Raw genomic sequence first — 17,159 nt, 5'->3', positions numbered from 1 at the left:
ATGAATAGAAACTGACTGTAATCAAAATATCACGATTTCGGTTTGCTGTCTATTGCTGTACTTGATCGTCTGTATGAAGTTCTTCATGTTCTTTACAGGATACAAATGTAATAGGATATGCATGATAAGCAACCACCACACGAAAAGCACTATCTCCACATTGTAATCAGTCATTTCGATTCTATGGTATGAGATTAAATACTTTAAAGTCGAAGTTTCACCAAATGGACTTGCTTGTCATATCAAACTGGTGGTATATGACCAGGGAGATCACCTCCCTGTATCATTATGACCAACTAAAACTACATTCTTATTGGAGATACACGGCTTAGTTCTGATTTCAACAATCTTTACAAGCAGTGTGACCTCAGACCAGTTTAAAAAAAACTAAGAGAATTAGACAGATAGTTTTTCTTAACTTTTTCTTTCTTACAAAGTCCTCTATGACTATCTACAAGGTATACTAGTTATTTACGATAATCTGTATTTGTGTTTTTACATTACTTACAAATCCAGAACGCAACCTTATACACTGCAATTTCCATCTCCGCAGTAACAAAGATAATTATGATCGCGTCTCTTATTTTTTTTTATCATCGTCTTGCTATCATTTTGCCTTGTTACTGATAATAGATTTGATAAAGTATATAATATAATGACCTTCAATATAACATTGTCATCACGTTCATTTCGATACTCGATATCTCAAAATGTCAAAATGTATGATTCTGCTATCATATTTTGTTGTACAGCTGGGAATGATACCAAAGCATGCAGGAAAATCAATTTTGCTTCAGATATTACCTTGCTCAGATTCACCACTAGCCACACGTCTAATTCATTCTATCAGTCACTAAACGTTTTGTAACGTTGACATCTTATCAGGGTCGTTCTAGAATAGAGGAGGCTATCTAACTGTCCTGTGCATACATAGTCTGAGCACGAGAAAGGATGCGTTTTATATCGAGCTGTCTTTTCTCCTCAGTGTCTTCTCCATTCTCTCCATTACAGTGGAGTGCCATAAGAGGTGCGTCAAGGACGACAAAGGCTCGCTCGATGTGCTCTTTCTCATTCTGCACAAATAAGAAAAATATAACGTTCTCAATTATCCCTTATGATCGCTTGATGACTTTGCGATGGATTCAGTGGTAATGACAGTAAAGGTTTTTGATCTGTCAACACACAAGGATGAGAAATTTAGTCTAAAAATCACTTGTCACATAACAAACTTGTAAGTGATCAGTATCACAAAAGTGTTATGACATTACGTTCTCATGAAAAAACTATTGTCTTTTGATGGTACAATAAGTTTCTAATTATCTCTTACTAAATCAGTACTTATTGTAAATCGGGACTATTTGAGTCAAACATTGTCAAATGAATTTTGTTTTCACATACAATTGGCACACAACGTACCGGATGTTAGCTGGCATATCCGAGTGATTCAGTCCACGTTTTGAGTGTCTTTTGCGACATGTGCCACTTGATAGTATCAAGTATTAAGCCTATGTGAACATTCGGAACGATTGCTATAATTAAGCGGTAACAGAAGTGTAAATTTCCACTGTTTGTTTACACAATAGTTCGCATCTTATTTGTCTAAGAGGAAAAAGAGAAATCTTCAATGATATTATTTCCTTCTGCTCACCGTTTGCACAGCGATGGAGTCCAAATTGAGAAAGCGCGCAGTTTGGAATCCACTTTCTGACATCAAAGCAACAGCTTGCAAAATGTCACGACTTAAGATCTGTAGCTCTTCCGGGGTCAGGTCACGAGAATTTCTTTGCATCCAGCCCTGGATCCGTGTCGGCTTCGGGTACGTCAGAGATGTGAAGGGAGTGATCAAGGAGGAGGTGCCATCATCGAAGATCGATGTGTTGACTACGACAGGAAAGTAGAGGAGAGTAAGGAAATAATTTATCTTGTGATCATCCAAACCAATAGCATCCTACCAAACAAAGTGATGAAAGCTTTATCACAAGTGGCGTGCTTCGAAACTTGCACCTTCGAGAAGACCTATCTTGAAAAGAAATATTGAAATACTGCGCATCACAGAGCTCAGTCAACTGCAAATAAGATGTAAACAGGGGGTATAATATCAACATCTTACCTGCACTCTTGGATTCGTCGGACTGGTTGTTTGACGATCTGAACTGTCTCTTCTTGTTTTGCAAAGAAGACAACGTGTAGAGATATGGGTTCAGAGAAGAGTTGACGGGTAGGATGAATACAGCCGTCCAAGCGTACACCTTGGTAGAGATTGAAATGTTGGAAAATTCACGATGTTTCCACCTTTCAATATATGTTGCGATTCTTCCCATCTAAATAAAACACGACCCCCTACCCCCTCCCCCCGCCGAAGCCGCCCCAAACTAAAACAAAAACAGAACAACAACAGCAACAACAACGCAAAAAAAAAAAGAAAATAAAAAAAATCACTATGTTCGCGGTACCTGAAAAATGTGTTCTATAAACGTAATTAATGATAAAGACGTCGAAGGTTTGGCATGATGGTCCGCTACAGAAAAACGTGCAATATCTTCAAATTACAACATTAGTTTGTTATCGTCTTAATTTCAGTTGTCATCATCCTTTGCTGTACCAATATGTAATCAATCTAATCAGCTTACATACTTCATTCGTACGACAGTTTCACGAATTACGATAAATGCAGTACAGGTGTACCAATCTGTCAAGTTAAAGGGATGATAATTTACTATTGATTGAGATACGGATTCAGCATTTAACTTTTTGCGAGATGCTTAGAAGCCACTTTTAAAATGTTGAAAAGAATACAATTCTAAGAGGAATTCAAGTTTATTTGATGAATCTTGGTTTTCAAATGGCCGAGTACAACAAAGCGATCCTTACAAAAGGTGGGTCCCACCTTTTTTCAAGATCGTGCTGTTTTGGCCATCCCAGCCATTTCATAACCGATTTTCATCAAATAAACTTTTAATTCCTCTTAGAATTATATGCTCTTCCATATTTCATAAGAGGTTTCTCATTATCTCACACACACACACACACAAAGTTGACAACCTTAAGCCCCGTCTCACCGAAAACTATACCACCCCTTTAACCTCACCTGCGATGATATGACGAGTTTACCGACAGCAGACATGAGGCCCATGATAATAATTGGCATCCAGCAAATCAGGTCCGTACCGACAATCAGCGCCATCTTGGATGCAAGCTTGATCTCCTCAGCGAGGCGTTTCTCTTCCTTCGATCCTTTACCGCGCTTCGATATTCGCCGCTTGGAGAGCTGGAAGAAAACAAAGATGGCGACGTAGCACAGAAGAGTCACGAGAAAGGCCACAAAGTTAGCTCCGATGAAGAGTGATAAGGAGTACGCCCAACCAGAGGGCCGGTCTGCCGTTAGAGGGAGAGCCAAACACACTCCGGATTGCCCGTAAAAGTTGCCTTTGATGAACCAGGGAATGCAGAGAGGCAAGAGACCCAGAGTACCAGCTACAAACCAGATTATAAACTCCACGATATGAGCTCCCCGTGGTGAGAAATGCAGACTTCTCTTGAAAGGCGCCACCACGTGTAGACATCGGTCCAAGCTGATGACCATGATGAGAAAGACGGAAGCCTCGCTAGAAATCAGTGAGATCATTCCCGCCATCTTGCAAATAACGCTGGACTGCCACGCGTCCGCATAGACAGCGTAGTTTCCGCGGTAGTGGAAGTCGGCTGAGGCAATAGTGATCATGTATGTACCCATGAGGAGGTCTGAAATAGCGAGATGTGTGATGAGACTTGCCTGAACTGTCTTTCCCTGTCCATACATCGCCTGGTACAAGCGATAGCCCACGACAAATGCATTCCCGACAAACGCACTGCTGCCTAGAATCCAAATGAAGGCTCGTAAGATGGCGTTGGACATAAGGTCTTCGCATGACGAGAATTGGTCTCGCGGTGCTTTACAGCCATCTTGATCCGTTATTCCCAACAGACAACAGAATAGGTATTTGTCAGCATGTCTGGAGTGCGAAATAAAATGAAATATTCATCATAGATAGTTCAAGCAAGTGTAAAAGCGACTCTGCAATTCTATAGAATACTCGTTGTGATGGTGCATTGGCATTTAGCCGTTATCTTAGAAATCCATTACGGCCAATGTACTGGTATACAGCTTTCTCTAACTACTTATAGAAACACAATACTGTACTATAGAATCAACGAAATTATTGTATCATAATAGTCCATGAAACTTATGTCTTGACTAGTCTCAACGCCTTGTCCACATATTTAGGGACTAGATGAAAAAAATGGTACGACTGTGCATGAATGATATTGAACGTACATGACTTGGAGATTCTCAATCCCTTGGAACATTGATTGGCGTGACGTAGCTGACACTTTGATATCTGTGCCCCGCAAGTCTCTGTAAGTGGAGAGAAGAAAATATATTGGGTACATTACTGTCGTCTGGTATATCTAGGAATTGAGACCATTTCTAACAATTTGAACACTGGCCATCACAAACATTATACATTGTGCAAACGCTTACACATGTAGTATCAAACGGCGTAAGATTCAGTTTGTTGAACAGTGTTGAATAGATATTGTCCCAAATAATTTTGTCTATAATCAGTAATTGTTATCTCACTGGGCTACGAATTCATTCTTTGGTCACTGACACGAAGTGGTTTTCATGCTGCCCCTATTTCAAAATCTGTTTCTACTGACTTGTATTGTTTTTTTTTTCTCGCCGTACCTATATGACACACTAGCCTACGGTCCAGACGAGGATAGATGTATTCACTCTAACTTACACATTCTCACCGCTGTGTTGCCCTCACCTAAGCCCATGACTTCAACCGATGTGTAGAGAAGTACCATTCAACGTTTTGTAAAACAAAAGAACTTTTCAGTATGCTCTTATCACTCACAATTCCTGCAAACTTGATAGATTATTGAATGCTCCTGTCTCAATGACATCGATTGGGTTTCCAGATAGGTTGCTAGAAAAAAAAGAAGAAGAGGGAAAATGACATTTCTTTCATGTTAACGTTGGAACATACCAACACGCATTCGCATTCTCATAAGTTGTTTCTGCTTACAAGGGATATCATTTCTTGTCTATTTTACAAACTGCCATTAATAGGGGTAATTTGTTTCTCGGTGCCACAGTTCTTGAAAGTTTACTTAATCCTCTCGTTTGTTTTTCATTTCTCCATCCCTTTCCTCGTTTTCGAGGAATACTTGACACATTGAAATAGACGTGACATAAAGATTGTAAATTTTAATCCTTCGCTATGTCTCTTTCAAAATATAAAAATGTGCATTCATATTGATACTACGACACCTACACGTACAGGGTTACTCACAGAATCTTGAGTTGTCCCAAGCCTGCAAAACTTCCAGAAGACAAGAAAGAAATCGCGTTTTCCGCGAGATTCCTGGTATGGAGAACCGGCAACATTCGAGAAAAACAGCAACGACAACAGGGAATCGAAATGAACAATGGTACTCAATATTTTACAGTAAAGCAAAAGCAAATATTCAATACAATAACATTCCCTTGTTCCTTGCAAAGATAGGATCAAACTTATATACACGGTTAGTTGGATACTTGCTGTTATTTAAGATGTGTTGCCGTACTTGCAATTACATTAATCAGATAATTAAAAAAAATACATATCATGGCATTCTCCAAAAACTGCAACTCATGCAGAATCTCTCTTCGTTCACTTTGAGTCCATGTACTTTGAATATGCCCACAAGTCCGGAATAGCTTTTTACTGACAAAGAGTTATTTAGAAAAAAAAAAAACACTATAGAACACCTTTATGAATGTATATTCCCAAGATTCCACTGAGACTATCACAATTTGACTAGTTTGATAAAAAACTAGCTTACTTATCAATTTAACAATTTACTGACTTACAAGATTAAGAGGTTTGCATTTTCCTGAAATGAGTCTGGCAGGATTTCATTAACTCCAGATGCCTCCATGTTTCTGCAAACAGGGAATATAGATTTGAGGAAAATTGCATAGTAATATGAATATCACAGAGTAGAATTATTAAAAAAAAACACAGATTGATAGAAATAACAGTACAAAACACAGATTATTTCGGAGGCACAAAATGTCATGAAATGTATGCATGTGTAACAAAAATCTTACGGTTTCTTTTTTTCTACGAATCAAGACTCATGAACAATAAGTGGTATGCTTCGCTATTTAAAGCCATCCCCAAAACCTGATTAACTTCCGACGAGAGAGAGAGAGAGAGAGAGAGAGGGTATAGAGAAAGGGAGACAGGGAGAGCTTTGTGAAAGAAAAGAAGGCGATTCCTCTGCTAGTGTTTTAACATGTTAAAGTTTCATGGAGACTCAGTTCTTAGAAGCGATACTCACAGATCTGCCATGTAGGGCATCAATGAGGGCGCTAATCCTTTGGCAGATGTTTCGTTCGCGACTCTTGGATGTATGACGAAAGATTTCGTACATTCGTCGAAGAGAGTGTCACACGAGACAGTCCTACAACACACCAATAAGAAATAACAGTGGTTGGCCGTGTTTTCTCCTTTCCAGGCTCATATCAAGTATGAAATCTTTTTTATCCCTGAAGATATTGCAGTTGAATGATATGTACAAATATCAAGCTGGCATTTTGATGTATTTGTGTAAAAATCGTTTATTACCAAAGACTCTCTTAGATTTGTTCGCTTTTAATAATCAAATTCATAATTACAGCACGCGATCCGCGAATGATTTTCACCTACTTCTATCCCGTACTTCTTTTTATCAACGATCTATCATTTACATTGGTCCTACCCTGTGCAATTCTCTCCCCTATGCAATTCGTAATGCTAACTCTTTGAATACATTTAAATCTGGTTACAAAAAAACTCTCTTTTATAATTATAGCCAAACTCATTGAGGTCAAGAGTATAATCTTTTATTCTTTATGATTCAAGACATCCCGTATTTTGTTGTCATTGTGTGTTTTGTTTTGTCTTGTCTTGTCCTGTTCTTACGTTTTACTTCAATTTGAACACATAGATAATTGAAATTGAACGAATGATTTTAGGTCAGCTAAAAATAAGGGACATTTCCTTTCTGGCTGCTACCTACCATAGCATATCTGTTAAACCTATGTATGTGTAATTGTCAATCTATTTCTGTTGTATTCTTTTCCTTTTCACTCTATTATTGATATGTTTGTAATCGTATCCGAATATTGATGTATGTATTGTTTTTTAATATGTTCCTTGCTTTGGTGAAATAAAGAAACTTGAAACTAAAGAAACTTGAAAGTAATAACATTGCCCTTAAGAATTTGAAATATAAAATTTTGCATTTTTTTTTTCGTCAATCGGGTCATTATTTGTTCTCTGACGTCTCCACAATCTCCATGACAGTAAAATCACCTGACCTGTTTAACCAACGTCTGATAGTCTTGCACATTACGTTTCAAAAAATGAAAGTAATTTCTATCTTCTTCATTGTATATCATTGAATTTTATTGGAACACTCATTTCTTATTGGCTTTCTTCATAATGATACTCGATAACAATCCAGAATGATGGGTAAATGCTGCAAAATTAAGCATTCTTATGAACAATAGTTAGACTTAACCAAATACGACAGTGATAACGATTTTAGTGTTTTTCTATATACATACGATACTACCGAGATATTGAAACCATGAAATGTAAATATTTGCCTACAGTTTACGAAGTTGCCGAGGAAGCGAGGACGGAGCGAAATCAGTTCTTGAACAATTGTAGGAGAGACCAACACACTGACAGCCATCCGGACAACTTGCTGGAATGCAAAAGAAGAAACTTCAGATTTGTTTTACACGATACGCACCCATTTATACATACCACACAGTGGTATCTTCGACTTTCACATAACAGATCCAGATATGACAACACCAATCTCATGTTCTCATGCAGGAACAGTTTAAATGGAAGATAGCCTTATGAGTCCATGTGGAAAATATCAAAGAACACTTGAAACCGTCTCATGTGCCATTTCCTGTTATGATTTTGTGCCAATACAATAGAATCAATACAATAAGCAAAAAGCTTCAACACATATTACGTACTATTATGTTAACTAAGATGGGTGTGAATTTATCGAGGGAAGTTGTCGTTTCCTGTTGTCAATTACTAACCACGTTTCTAAAGAAAGTGTTGTTCAAATCACTTACAGCATAGCAACTCATCATCATGATTCTGGCAATGTCTGATTCCGTCACACAAGTGCTCCGGGCTGATGCAGTTTATGTCAGCATGACAACGGTATGTTCCCGGAGGACATGTGAAGCTATCTGATAGATTGAGCAGATATAAGATTACGAGATAGTTACACAATTACAAGAATATAAAGACACTTATCATTGTGAAACAGAAACGTGATAACGGATTGTATAGAACATTGCTGGGAGAGAGCAGAGCTTCTGTTAGTGATATTGCTAGGCACTATCTCGCATATGGAAGTTTTGTTTTGATGAAGGGAGGAATACAAGAGTATGCTTTTATAATATACGTCTGAGGGAAGAATATCATTTGCGTATTTGTTTTTTTTTTAATTGCTCTGTACATCACAGCAGATTTTAGAGTGCATGCGTATGTGAATATGCGAGTACATGCCCATGTATGACTATGCCGCCATGAAGATCATGATCATGATGTTTATATACATGTATAGACAAATATGAACATTTCAAATGCTTATGACTTAGCCGAAGGGGGGGGGGGGATACATTGAAAAGCAAAAATGTTTTTTCACTGTATCTGTTTAAATTAGGCATATGAATTGCTCCACAAAATTTTGTATTTTTCCCCCTGAATACCTTTCAAACTGTAAGCTAACCTATAAAGCTTATTGATATCAATTTCCTGACTTACCGCAGCCTGTTTCGTCCTCTCCGTACGGGCAGTCCATTTTGCCATCACATCGGAATCTGAGAGGGATGCAGTAAGCCTCGGCACACTTCATGGTGGGAGGAGGACACGGGAAGTCATCTGAAACACAGACCATACCAGTTCGTTTTATCAGATATCTCACAGGGAATAAAGGACGGGTAATTATCACCACATATGATCGGGCGTTTTGTTTGCGAGGTGCCAATCATTTTGAATAGTTTCTAAAGCCTCCTTTTGATTTATGACGAGACAAATCTAGGTATCGTTTCGGAACTGAGATGACAAATAGACATTGAAGTATTGATGACGTTCTTTAAGCGTGTAACCATTGACTCTGTAGTCTACCCGCTGGTAAAACTTATGAGTGTGTAATCAGAATAGTCGCCGTACAGGATTTGAGGTGAGATATCAATGTGTGATAGATTACGAGCAGCAGTAACTTCTCCAGTATTCTGATTAGACAATTATACTACTACACACCATCAAAGACCATGATTTCCCTTCGTCTTGTAAATATGCCAGCAACAAATATATTCGATCTTTAAATTTGCAAGATCACAGCTTCTGATCTAGATTTTTGACACATTAGAAAAAAGGAACCAACATGTTTGTTAAAATGTAAATCAGCAGTTGCGATCTTGCAAATCATTGGTACAGAGGACAGACAAATTGAAGAACACCAAATCTCATATCTTCACTCCTCTGTTTAATAACATTTTGCTTTCATTTAACAATACTCCTGGACATCCGTCACGACGATTGTAATGCAAGCGCGCTATCTACTAGTATTGAAGTGGCCACCCAGCAAAGTGGTCATTGGTTAATACGCCACTTCAATGACAGTCTATGATGAATGTGACTGAACAGTAAATCAAGAACAACCACTGAGATTCAGAAGAACTCACGACAATCTCGTAAATGCGTGGCGTCTCTACACCCTTCCATCAGTCCAAACTGATCGATGTCATATATACACACTGACTGGACGGAGGTGCACGCCCCGTCACCACACTTTACTTCATGCGTAGGATCACACGAGAAATCGTCCTGGCTGTAAACTGGACAGAGATGAGAATAAAGACTGGGTCTTGCTTAATTAGTTTAAGTAACTGACATACAGTCCTGTACCAATCATCGTATATTGTAAAAAAACATGTATGATAACGGGGACATGTATTGTTTATATTGGTGTCGCATAATGTAGTTGATCATGACGTTAAAGCAAAGATCCTACACAGTAGTGTGTAGGATCTTTGGTTAAAGTATCAACGTATATGGTAGGAGTGGTTCGTTTCTTGAGGTTCGGTTGTACGTCAGCTGTGGTGATTACATAATATGCAATTAAGTGATGCTAGGATGAATAATTGAAATTTAGCTCTACGTTATAATTCTTGACTAAATTTTAAGCATATGAAAACAATATAAAAAAGACATATTCACACAGACAGGATGACTCACGACAATTTTCCTCGTCTTCCTTGGTATTCCCGATGCAATCAATTATTCCGTCACAATGAATTTTCCCAGGATGCAGAGAACCGTCATAACACTGAAACGATGCTGCAGACGGTCCTACATTTCATGACATTCGGGCAATATGAGATTTGTATCCATAGTTAGTCATACAATTATTTGTCTGTCTGAAATGTTTGTAACATAATAGCAATCGCCTCACATTTATCTTGCATTGTAGAAAAAATGTGTCCTTAAACTGGCAAATTATTTATCATCGCACGCCATTCACACGAGAGGTAGAAAATGCTTATCCAGAGATGTGTTTTGTCAGAGCAATTATAGAAAAAAAAACAACCACATTATCGAATGAATGAGGAAGATTATAGAGCAGAAAGAAAAATAAAAATGTCTTTTCTCCCAACACATGTCGGACGGCAAGATTCATTACATTCTGTTTCTCTTGTACAACTAATCCAATAACAATTCATAGACCTTTCAACGGTGTGCAATCAACATTTTTCATTTCATTTCGTTTCAATTTATTTCATCAAATTTCACTTATTCATTTCCAACAGAAATATAAATGGATAAAACACACTATGCTAATAAAAACAATATTACTCTAAATATGTCAACACACAGTATAATCACATTACAAATTAGGTTACTATATATGAAGCAAATATCGATGATGTTTACTTAATGATACTGAAAAGGCCTACCGCCTACCACAATCGAGTTCGTCTGAAGAGTCCTGGCAATCTCCAATAAAATCACAACGTTTTGAGATTGGGATGCAATCTTGGCTTCCACAGTCGAATTCTATGTCTGTACATGTTCGGTAATCTGCAAAAATAAAACATGTTAATTCAATTCGCTCTTTTATTGCCATAGCATGTCTTCCACGTGGTGATGTCGAGAAGTATGCACTAATCATGTCTAATCACTTCACATCAAAGTCAGTTGATAATTGATAGCTGATAGTCAGATCATCATTGCTAACGATAAAGACAATAACAAACAGAAATGATAATCATGATATTGATAAGACAAACATTCACTTGATATTCAATTTCTTGCCGATATCACAAATGTGTCATAGCTCTCGTTCATTATAATTTTAGGGTTGATATTCATTTCTTCTTGTGTGTGTGTGTGTGTGTGTGTGTGTATGTTTGTGTCAGCAGCTTAAAAGTGACTGATTGACAGCATTTTGAGAACATTTTCAATACCTGAACTCCGAAAAGAAAATGCATTGTCAAGGCGAAGCAAGGCAAGACTCAATTGGTTTTTAAAGTTGTCACATTTTTGTCGATCCTGAAAACACAAAACAGAATTCGAATGTTGTACTACCCCAGGAAAAATGTCATCCACGCTAAATAGGTGACAATACGAATCCGCCCACAATTAGGGAAATGGACATTTGAAATAATACGCGTTATTCGAATGAGAGTCCTTGTGATGTACGTTTACTGCTCCTCTGGCATGTCTGGTGCTGAAAAATGTAGTCATCTGAGCAGGCATTTAATATATCGACAAAGTTCATGAAGTAAGTGGTATCTTACGACAATGGGTTTCGTCAGAGTTGTCCTGGCAGTGTGGGATGACGTCACAGTAGAATGAAACCGAAATGCAGGACCCGTCGGCACATTGAAACTGATCGCTGTTACAACCTGCAGATAGCAAAGACAAAAGTGACAGGTATTATAAGGGATCGAACAGAGCGCACGTGGTATGCGTTCAGCGGTTTTAGATAACATTGCTGTAACAATTCCGAGAAATATCTGTGAATGAATTTTGCGCAGCAAACACCACCGGTTTTGAAAACATTTTTGTCATGACATACCTGTAGGACATTGCAACTCGTCGCTACCATCAGAACAATCACTGTTCCCGTTGCAGAGAAACACTTCCTGGATGCATTCTCCAGACGTGCACTGGAAAAGCCCGGATGCACAGAAACGCTCCGCTACATCTGAAGACATCGGCATAAAATGATTGTCTTTTCAGTTGTTAAACGTTTCACTTCTTGGATAATGTTGAGCTCATCATAGCAGAAGACTGGCGTATATTAGTAGAAACTTAGAAAGAGGTTGTCGGGATATTGCATCTCCAAATCTTTTACCTCCCTCAAACAAAAACAAGGGCATATCAATACAAAGTCTGCCACCGAACATAATTTAACTTTTTCGAAGTATAACGTCTCTTTCACCGAATTGTGTGAAGTTCCAAAAGAATCCAACACAACACAAAGCTAAACCAACCATATGTATCATAAACGGTCGATTACTGTGGATCTACGATACGCTGATTTCAATGTATCATTTATCTTTAATATTCAACTCATTAAGAAGATAAGGCATCTTTTATATTCATGGGTGATTTTATCTATGTAATGTAAGGTAAATTTTGTACTCACCATTGAGGTATGGAGGAATTACGTCATCTTCCCGCAACATTTCTAGACAGAATAAGAGCAAAATTGCAAAATGAGAATTCACGTAGAAAGGGAAAGTGACTATTATCTATTCACTGGCATGTGTGTGTCAAGTCAATTTATTTCAGAATAACTCATACTGTTTGGCACAACAATTCTGCACATATGTTATTTATTCATTTATCTTTTTTTTTTTTGGGGGGGGGGGGAGGGGTGGTTCATAAAACTTACGAGAGTCAATCTCAGCTGGTCTCTCACATATGAATTGATCAGACTCCGGGGATGCACAGGCCACGTCGTGCCAGAGGGCAGTTGAAAGGTCAGTAGCAGTGGCTGGATCAAAGACTAGCATTGTACATGCTTCCAGTATCCCTCCATTGGGCTGCGTACCTTGTACACCACTGACACGGATTACACAGGATTAAACGAGAAGAAATGTTCCAAAGACATACCGTTAAAAACTCTTCTTCTGTCACAATGTGCCTTGTCAATACCGTTTGCTGACTATTCCTATAGAGTCGCCTGGGCAAACCAAGATGGGTCGGCATCATTCGCCCGTTTTCTAGTGTGGGTGGGTAGGGAGACCACTTCACCGGGTTAGCAATCTGCTCTTTGCGATTACTGAATGAAGTGTATCTTTTACGTGCAGTTGACGTGCATGAGTCGTCACACAGGGACCAACATTTTACGTCCTATACGACGGACAGAGTGCTTTGCCTCGATTAAACAAGAGGGGACGGTATGAATACATACAACACTGGCCATCTATACTCACTTGGAGTCGAACCCGAGCAATTTGATTGCAATACACACGCACTACCGACTAGCTGAGCCACATCACCGTCCCATTGCTTTGTAAAATAAATGAAAAGTATCATCCATTTCAAGATTATCATCAAAAGTGCATGTATATTTCTATAAAGGTAGGCTATCAATGTAAAAATCACAATCCAAACCTTTCGTCGACGAACCAATCTGTATAAGTCATGGGACTATCGTCGTTCCAGACGAAAACACCACGATCGTTCCTTCGACCGAGTCCTGAAAGAAAACAAACAATGATTGAAGATGGAACTACAAGCTCTTGTCTTCTCGTCTCATTGGCCAAATGCATCAGTGTAATGTAGGGTCACAAGACAAGGATATAGTGTTCTCTATAGTACTCTCCTTGCAGTGAGATACTCTATACGGTATGTATGAGATGATGTACATTAAGCTCCACTGCCATACGATGCTGAAAATCAAACTTAAGTTAAATGGGTGATCCAGCTAGCAGGTGACAAGAAATGAACCTGTCATGTGATTTGGTTTCACTTAAAGACTCACTGTGCGTAAGCTTACGCAAAAGGGAAAATTGAGAAGAGAGAGACTGTCACAGAACATAGAATATATAATACATCGAACATATAGAAAACACAGAACATATAATATAGATTTCCCTTATATGACTATTTAGAGTGAAAACCTGGCTTACATCATGAGCAATCCTGCTACCTTGAAAAAACATCAAATTTACGTGCTTTGAAAAGTAGATCCTCGGCATGACACAGCCCGAAATCAAACATTCAGGAGGACAAACAGAAGAAACACTATCGGATAGACAAAATGGGAGTATTAAATGCTGTTACATTTAGCCGTCCTGCAGAAGATCTTAAATAAGCACATTCTTTGTCACTTGACTGTAACTATTGAATCATCTTCTTCTTATTTTATTTTTTGGTAAATCTTCAACGAGGAAAAATAATAGATACTCACCAATGTACGTTTTGATAGCCGGTGCATCCCACTGGGATGATATCATATAATGAAGGAATGTCATTTCATCTCCATCCCGAATACTAACAAGATGCCCATTGTGTAGATCTACGCATTGTTTCTCAGCGTCAAACCAAGTGACAATAGTAGGAAGGCGGACCAGGCGATAGCATGACCTCCGGAAGTAGTTCCACCCGGGAGGGCAAAAATGACCTGATCATCAGAATAAACATAAAACGACACTTATCGCAATCATCATGACTCAAACAATCCTAATTCTGCATTATATACTCAGTATTAGGTTTATATCACTATCATAATACGCTGAAACCTAAAGCTACTAACTTGTAGAGGTAGGATAGGAAATAATTTTGTTCCCCTGTTGCTTATCTGTTTAGTCTGATTTCATTATCATTGTGGGAAATCATTACCGTTTTCCACCTCGGCTTCAGTAATGACGTCAGGTCTAAGCTCAGATGAAGAAAACTCCCCAAGAAGTCCTGATCCACTCTCCATGCTATCCGAATAGAACTCGACTGTCATCCTGTTATATGAGGAAGTGATGACGCCATTTGGGCGATTGTGATCGCAATAGCGACCAATGGTTTGGAAAGAAGAAGCGTCAGACACAATCACGTGATCTTCATTGCACCTCGAGTCTAACGACACTACGTTGAAGTGTATGAATAGCAGGTGGGTGTGTGTCCAGAGTTTGGTTGTGATGAGCCACGTGTGGTGTATGTCTGGTGGGTAGTTCTCGAAGTAGTTTGGCGTCATGATGAGGCCCGAGGCATCGGTACATGTGAATCTGCTGTCCACGGTGGCCACTTCCCGCGTCGTACATCTGCCCTTATCTGAAAGATAGAACATGTGACATTTCATATATTTTTATTACAACGATTTAATGTAGATATAATTGAACTACCCTATTGGATTAAAAAAAACAACAACAATTTATCTCTTGTGCTAACACAGGACAAACACACACACACACACACACACACATACGCACACATACATTATGTGTATTTGCCAAAGCAATTATTCTTACAGAAATCAAACCGTTTTGATTCATCGATAAGTATCGATCAATGAACAAGAAGAGGTACACACGAATACACTTATCAATATACATACACAAGTCAAGTATTTCTTGATTTAATCATATATTTATATGAAGTATATGAAGTGTGCACGCGTGTGTAACCCTGAATCGCAAAACCCGCAAAATAAGAATGTTTAGCTAAATTCTGAAAGGGGAGATTCTCAATTTTGAAATATAATACTGCTCTTTAAATTTGGACATTCCTAACCAATATAGATACACATGATAGAAAAACAAACATAGAGAAGCACAAACTTTTCAGAACGAGGGACTATGATATCAAGAATCTCTCCAACCCTGCATGTCGTTCTGTACCATCCGTGGAACAGAAAAGGGATAATTGTGTGATAACCAAATACGTGTACTTGAAACGCTAGTCATTGTATGCTTGATTATGTCAAAGTTCCAAAGTTACTGATAACGGCTTTTCAATTACATCTTTACCGATCTCATACACGCACCCCCTACACACACACACACACACACACACACACACACACATACACACATAATCATATAATATACATGATGTGTATAAATGCGGGGTATTAATGTATCGCGTGTCTTCGTATATTGATTCGTTTATTATGCAGTTGAACACGTAGTTGCATATCACGTCCCCATTACTCAAATACCCTGATACTTCCTTTTGTATACATTGTACTTGGTTTCATTGCATGACATGACGTATTGAATTACCTATGTCACCGTATGCAGCCGTAATGTGAAGAGATGACGTCATCAGTCCGGTAAAGATGCTAATCGAGAGCTTATGCGAGGATGAAATGTACACGTGAGGTATGTCGGTGGGATCGAACTTCACCTCCTCCGAGACCGGGTCGCTCAACACAATGTGACCATCATTGTCTCCAATGATACTTTCCACATCCTGAAAGAAAGAATCGAATCTTTTTACTTTATATCTGTTTAGATATTCTTTCGAAATTTTGCTTGTCGTGACAGTTTAACTTCAAGTTTTGAGGAAGGATAGGGATTAATCGATACAGAGTGCCCAATAAAAAAAATGTTCATGGGTATTCATCAGCAAGTAGTAACAGTCATTCGTACGTTGTCGTTGTAACCCTGGCCCACTTATTAGTTTTTGGTTGACATTATCAATAACAATGTTAACAAATTGAATAAAGATTAGATAAACTCTGTATGTTATAAAAAAAAAAACCCTCGAGATGGTTACTCATGAGTACTTCAGAGCCTAGTTTAAGTCCAAGAAATTGAAATATTTACAAGAAATCCATAGAAAATGAGTGCCACGTATCGTCCTTGTGGAACTACAATGTCTGCTTGACAGAGGGCTCGTGGTGGTACAGTCAGGGAGTTAGTCTGTGAAATCTGGATGGCAGTCTGAGGCATGAGGAAATCCGTTGAACAATCCTCGCCACAGTAGGTCGTCACACAATCTGAAAGCCATGGTAGACACACACAGAGACAGTGAGCAATGCATTCTAATCATGCACTTGTTATAATCAGCATGACAGCTGAATTAAATGAC

The 17,159-nt window shown here is 38.5% G+C and overlaps 1 protein-coding gene across 1 annotated transcript in view; it reads right to left on the bottom strand.

Moving 5' to 3' along the window:
- Nucleotides 1-911: 911 nt before the first annotated feature.
- LOC139729640 (uncharacterized) overlaps nucleotides 912-17,159 on the bottom strand; it is a 36,125-nt gene continuing 19,877 nt past the window's right edge. Inside the window, exons 10-26 of the mRNA XM_071640566.1 lie at nucleotides 16,895-17,067; nucleotides 16,349-16,538; nucleotides 14,976-15,398; nucleotides 13,746-13,830; nucleotides 13,021-13,190; nucleotides 12,199-12,327; nucleotides 9,803-9,955; nucleotides 8,880-8,996; nucleotides 8,230-8,299; nucleotides 5,903-5,974; nucleotides 5,343-5,414; nucleotides 4,905-4,976; nucleotides 4,316-4,396; nucleotides 3,089-3,992; nucleotides 2,117-2,249; nucleotides 1,649-1,881; nucleotides 912-1,073 (exon numbers count right to left, since the gene is read on the bottom strand). Of these exons, the coding sequence (XP_071496667.1) occupies nucleotides 912-1,073; nucleotides 1,649-1,881; nucleotides 2,117-2,249; nucleotides 3,089-3,992; nucleotides 4,316-4,396; nucleotides 4,905-4,976; nucleotides 5,343-5,414; nucleotides 5,903-5,974; nucleotides 8,230-8,299; nucleotides 8,880-8,996; nucleotides 9,803-9,955; nucleotides 12,199-12,327; nucleotides 13,021-13,190; nucleotides 13,746-13,830; nucleotides 14,976-15,398; nucleotides 16,349-16,538; nucleotides 16,895-17,067 (3,239 nt within the window). The remainder of the gene's footprint in view (nucleotides 1,074-1,648; nucleotides 1,882-2,116; nucleotides 2,250-3,088; nucleotides 3,993-4,315; nucleotides 4,397-4,904; nucleotides 4,977-5,342; nucleotides 5,415-5,902; nucleotides 5,975-8,229; nucleotides 8,300-8,879; nucleotides 8,997-9,802; nucleotides 9,956-12,198; nucleotides 12,328-13,020; nucleotides 13,191-13,745; nucleotides 13,831-14,975; nucleotides 15,399-16,348; nucleotides 16,539-16,894; nucleotides 17,068-17,159) is intronic.

This window comes from Diadema antillarum, unplaced genomic scaffold (genome assembly GCF_040938485.1).
Source record: "Diadema antillarum isolate AM-2024a unplaced genomic scaffold, OU_Dant_1.0 seq00000248_RagTag, whole genome shotgun sequence".
NCBI lineage: Eukaryota > Metazoa > Echinodermata > Echinoidea > Diadematoida > Diadematidae > Diadema > Diadema antillarum.
Note: the sequence above shows the minus strand (reverse complement) of the source record. Positions and strands in the feature narration are given on the sequence as shown.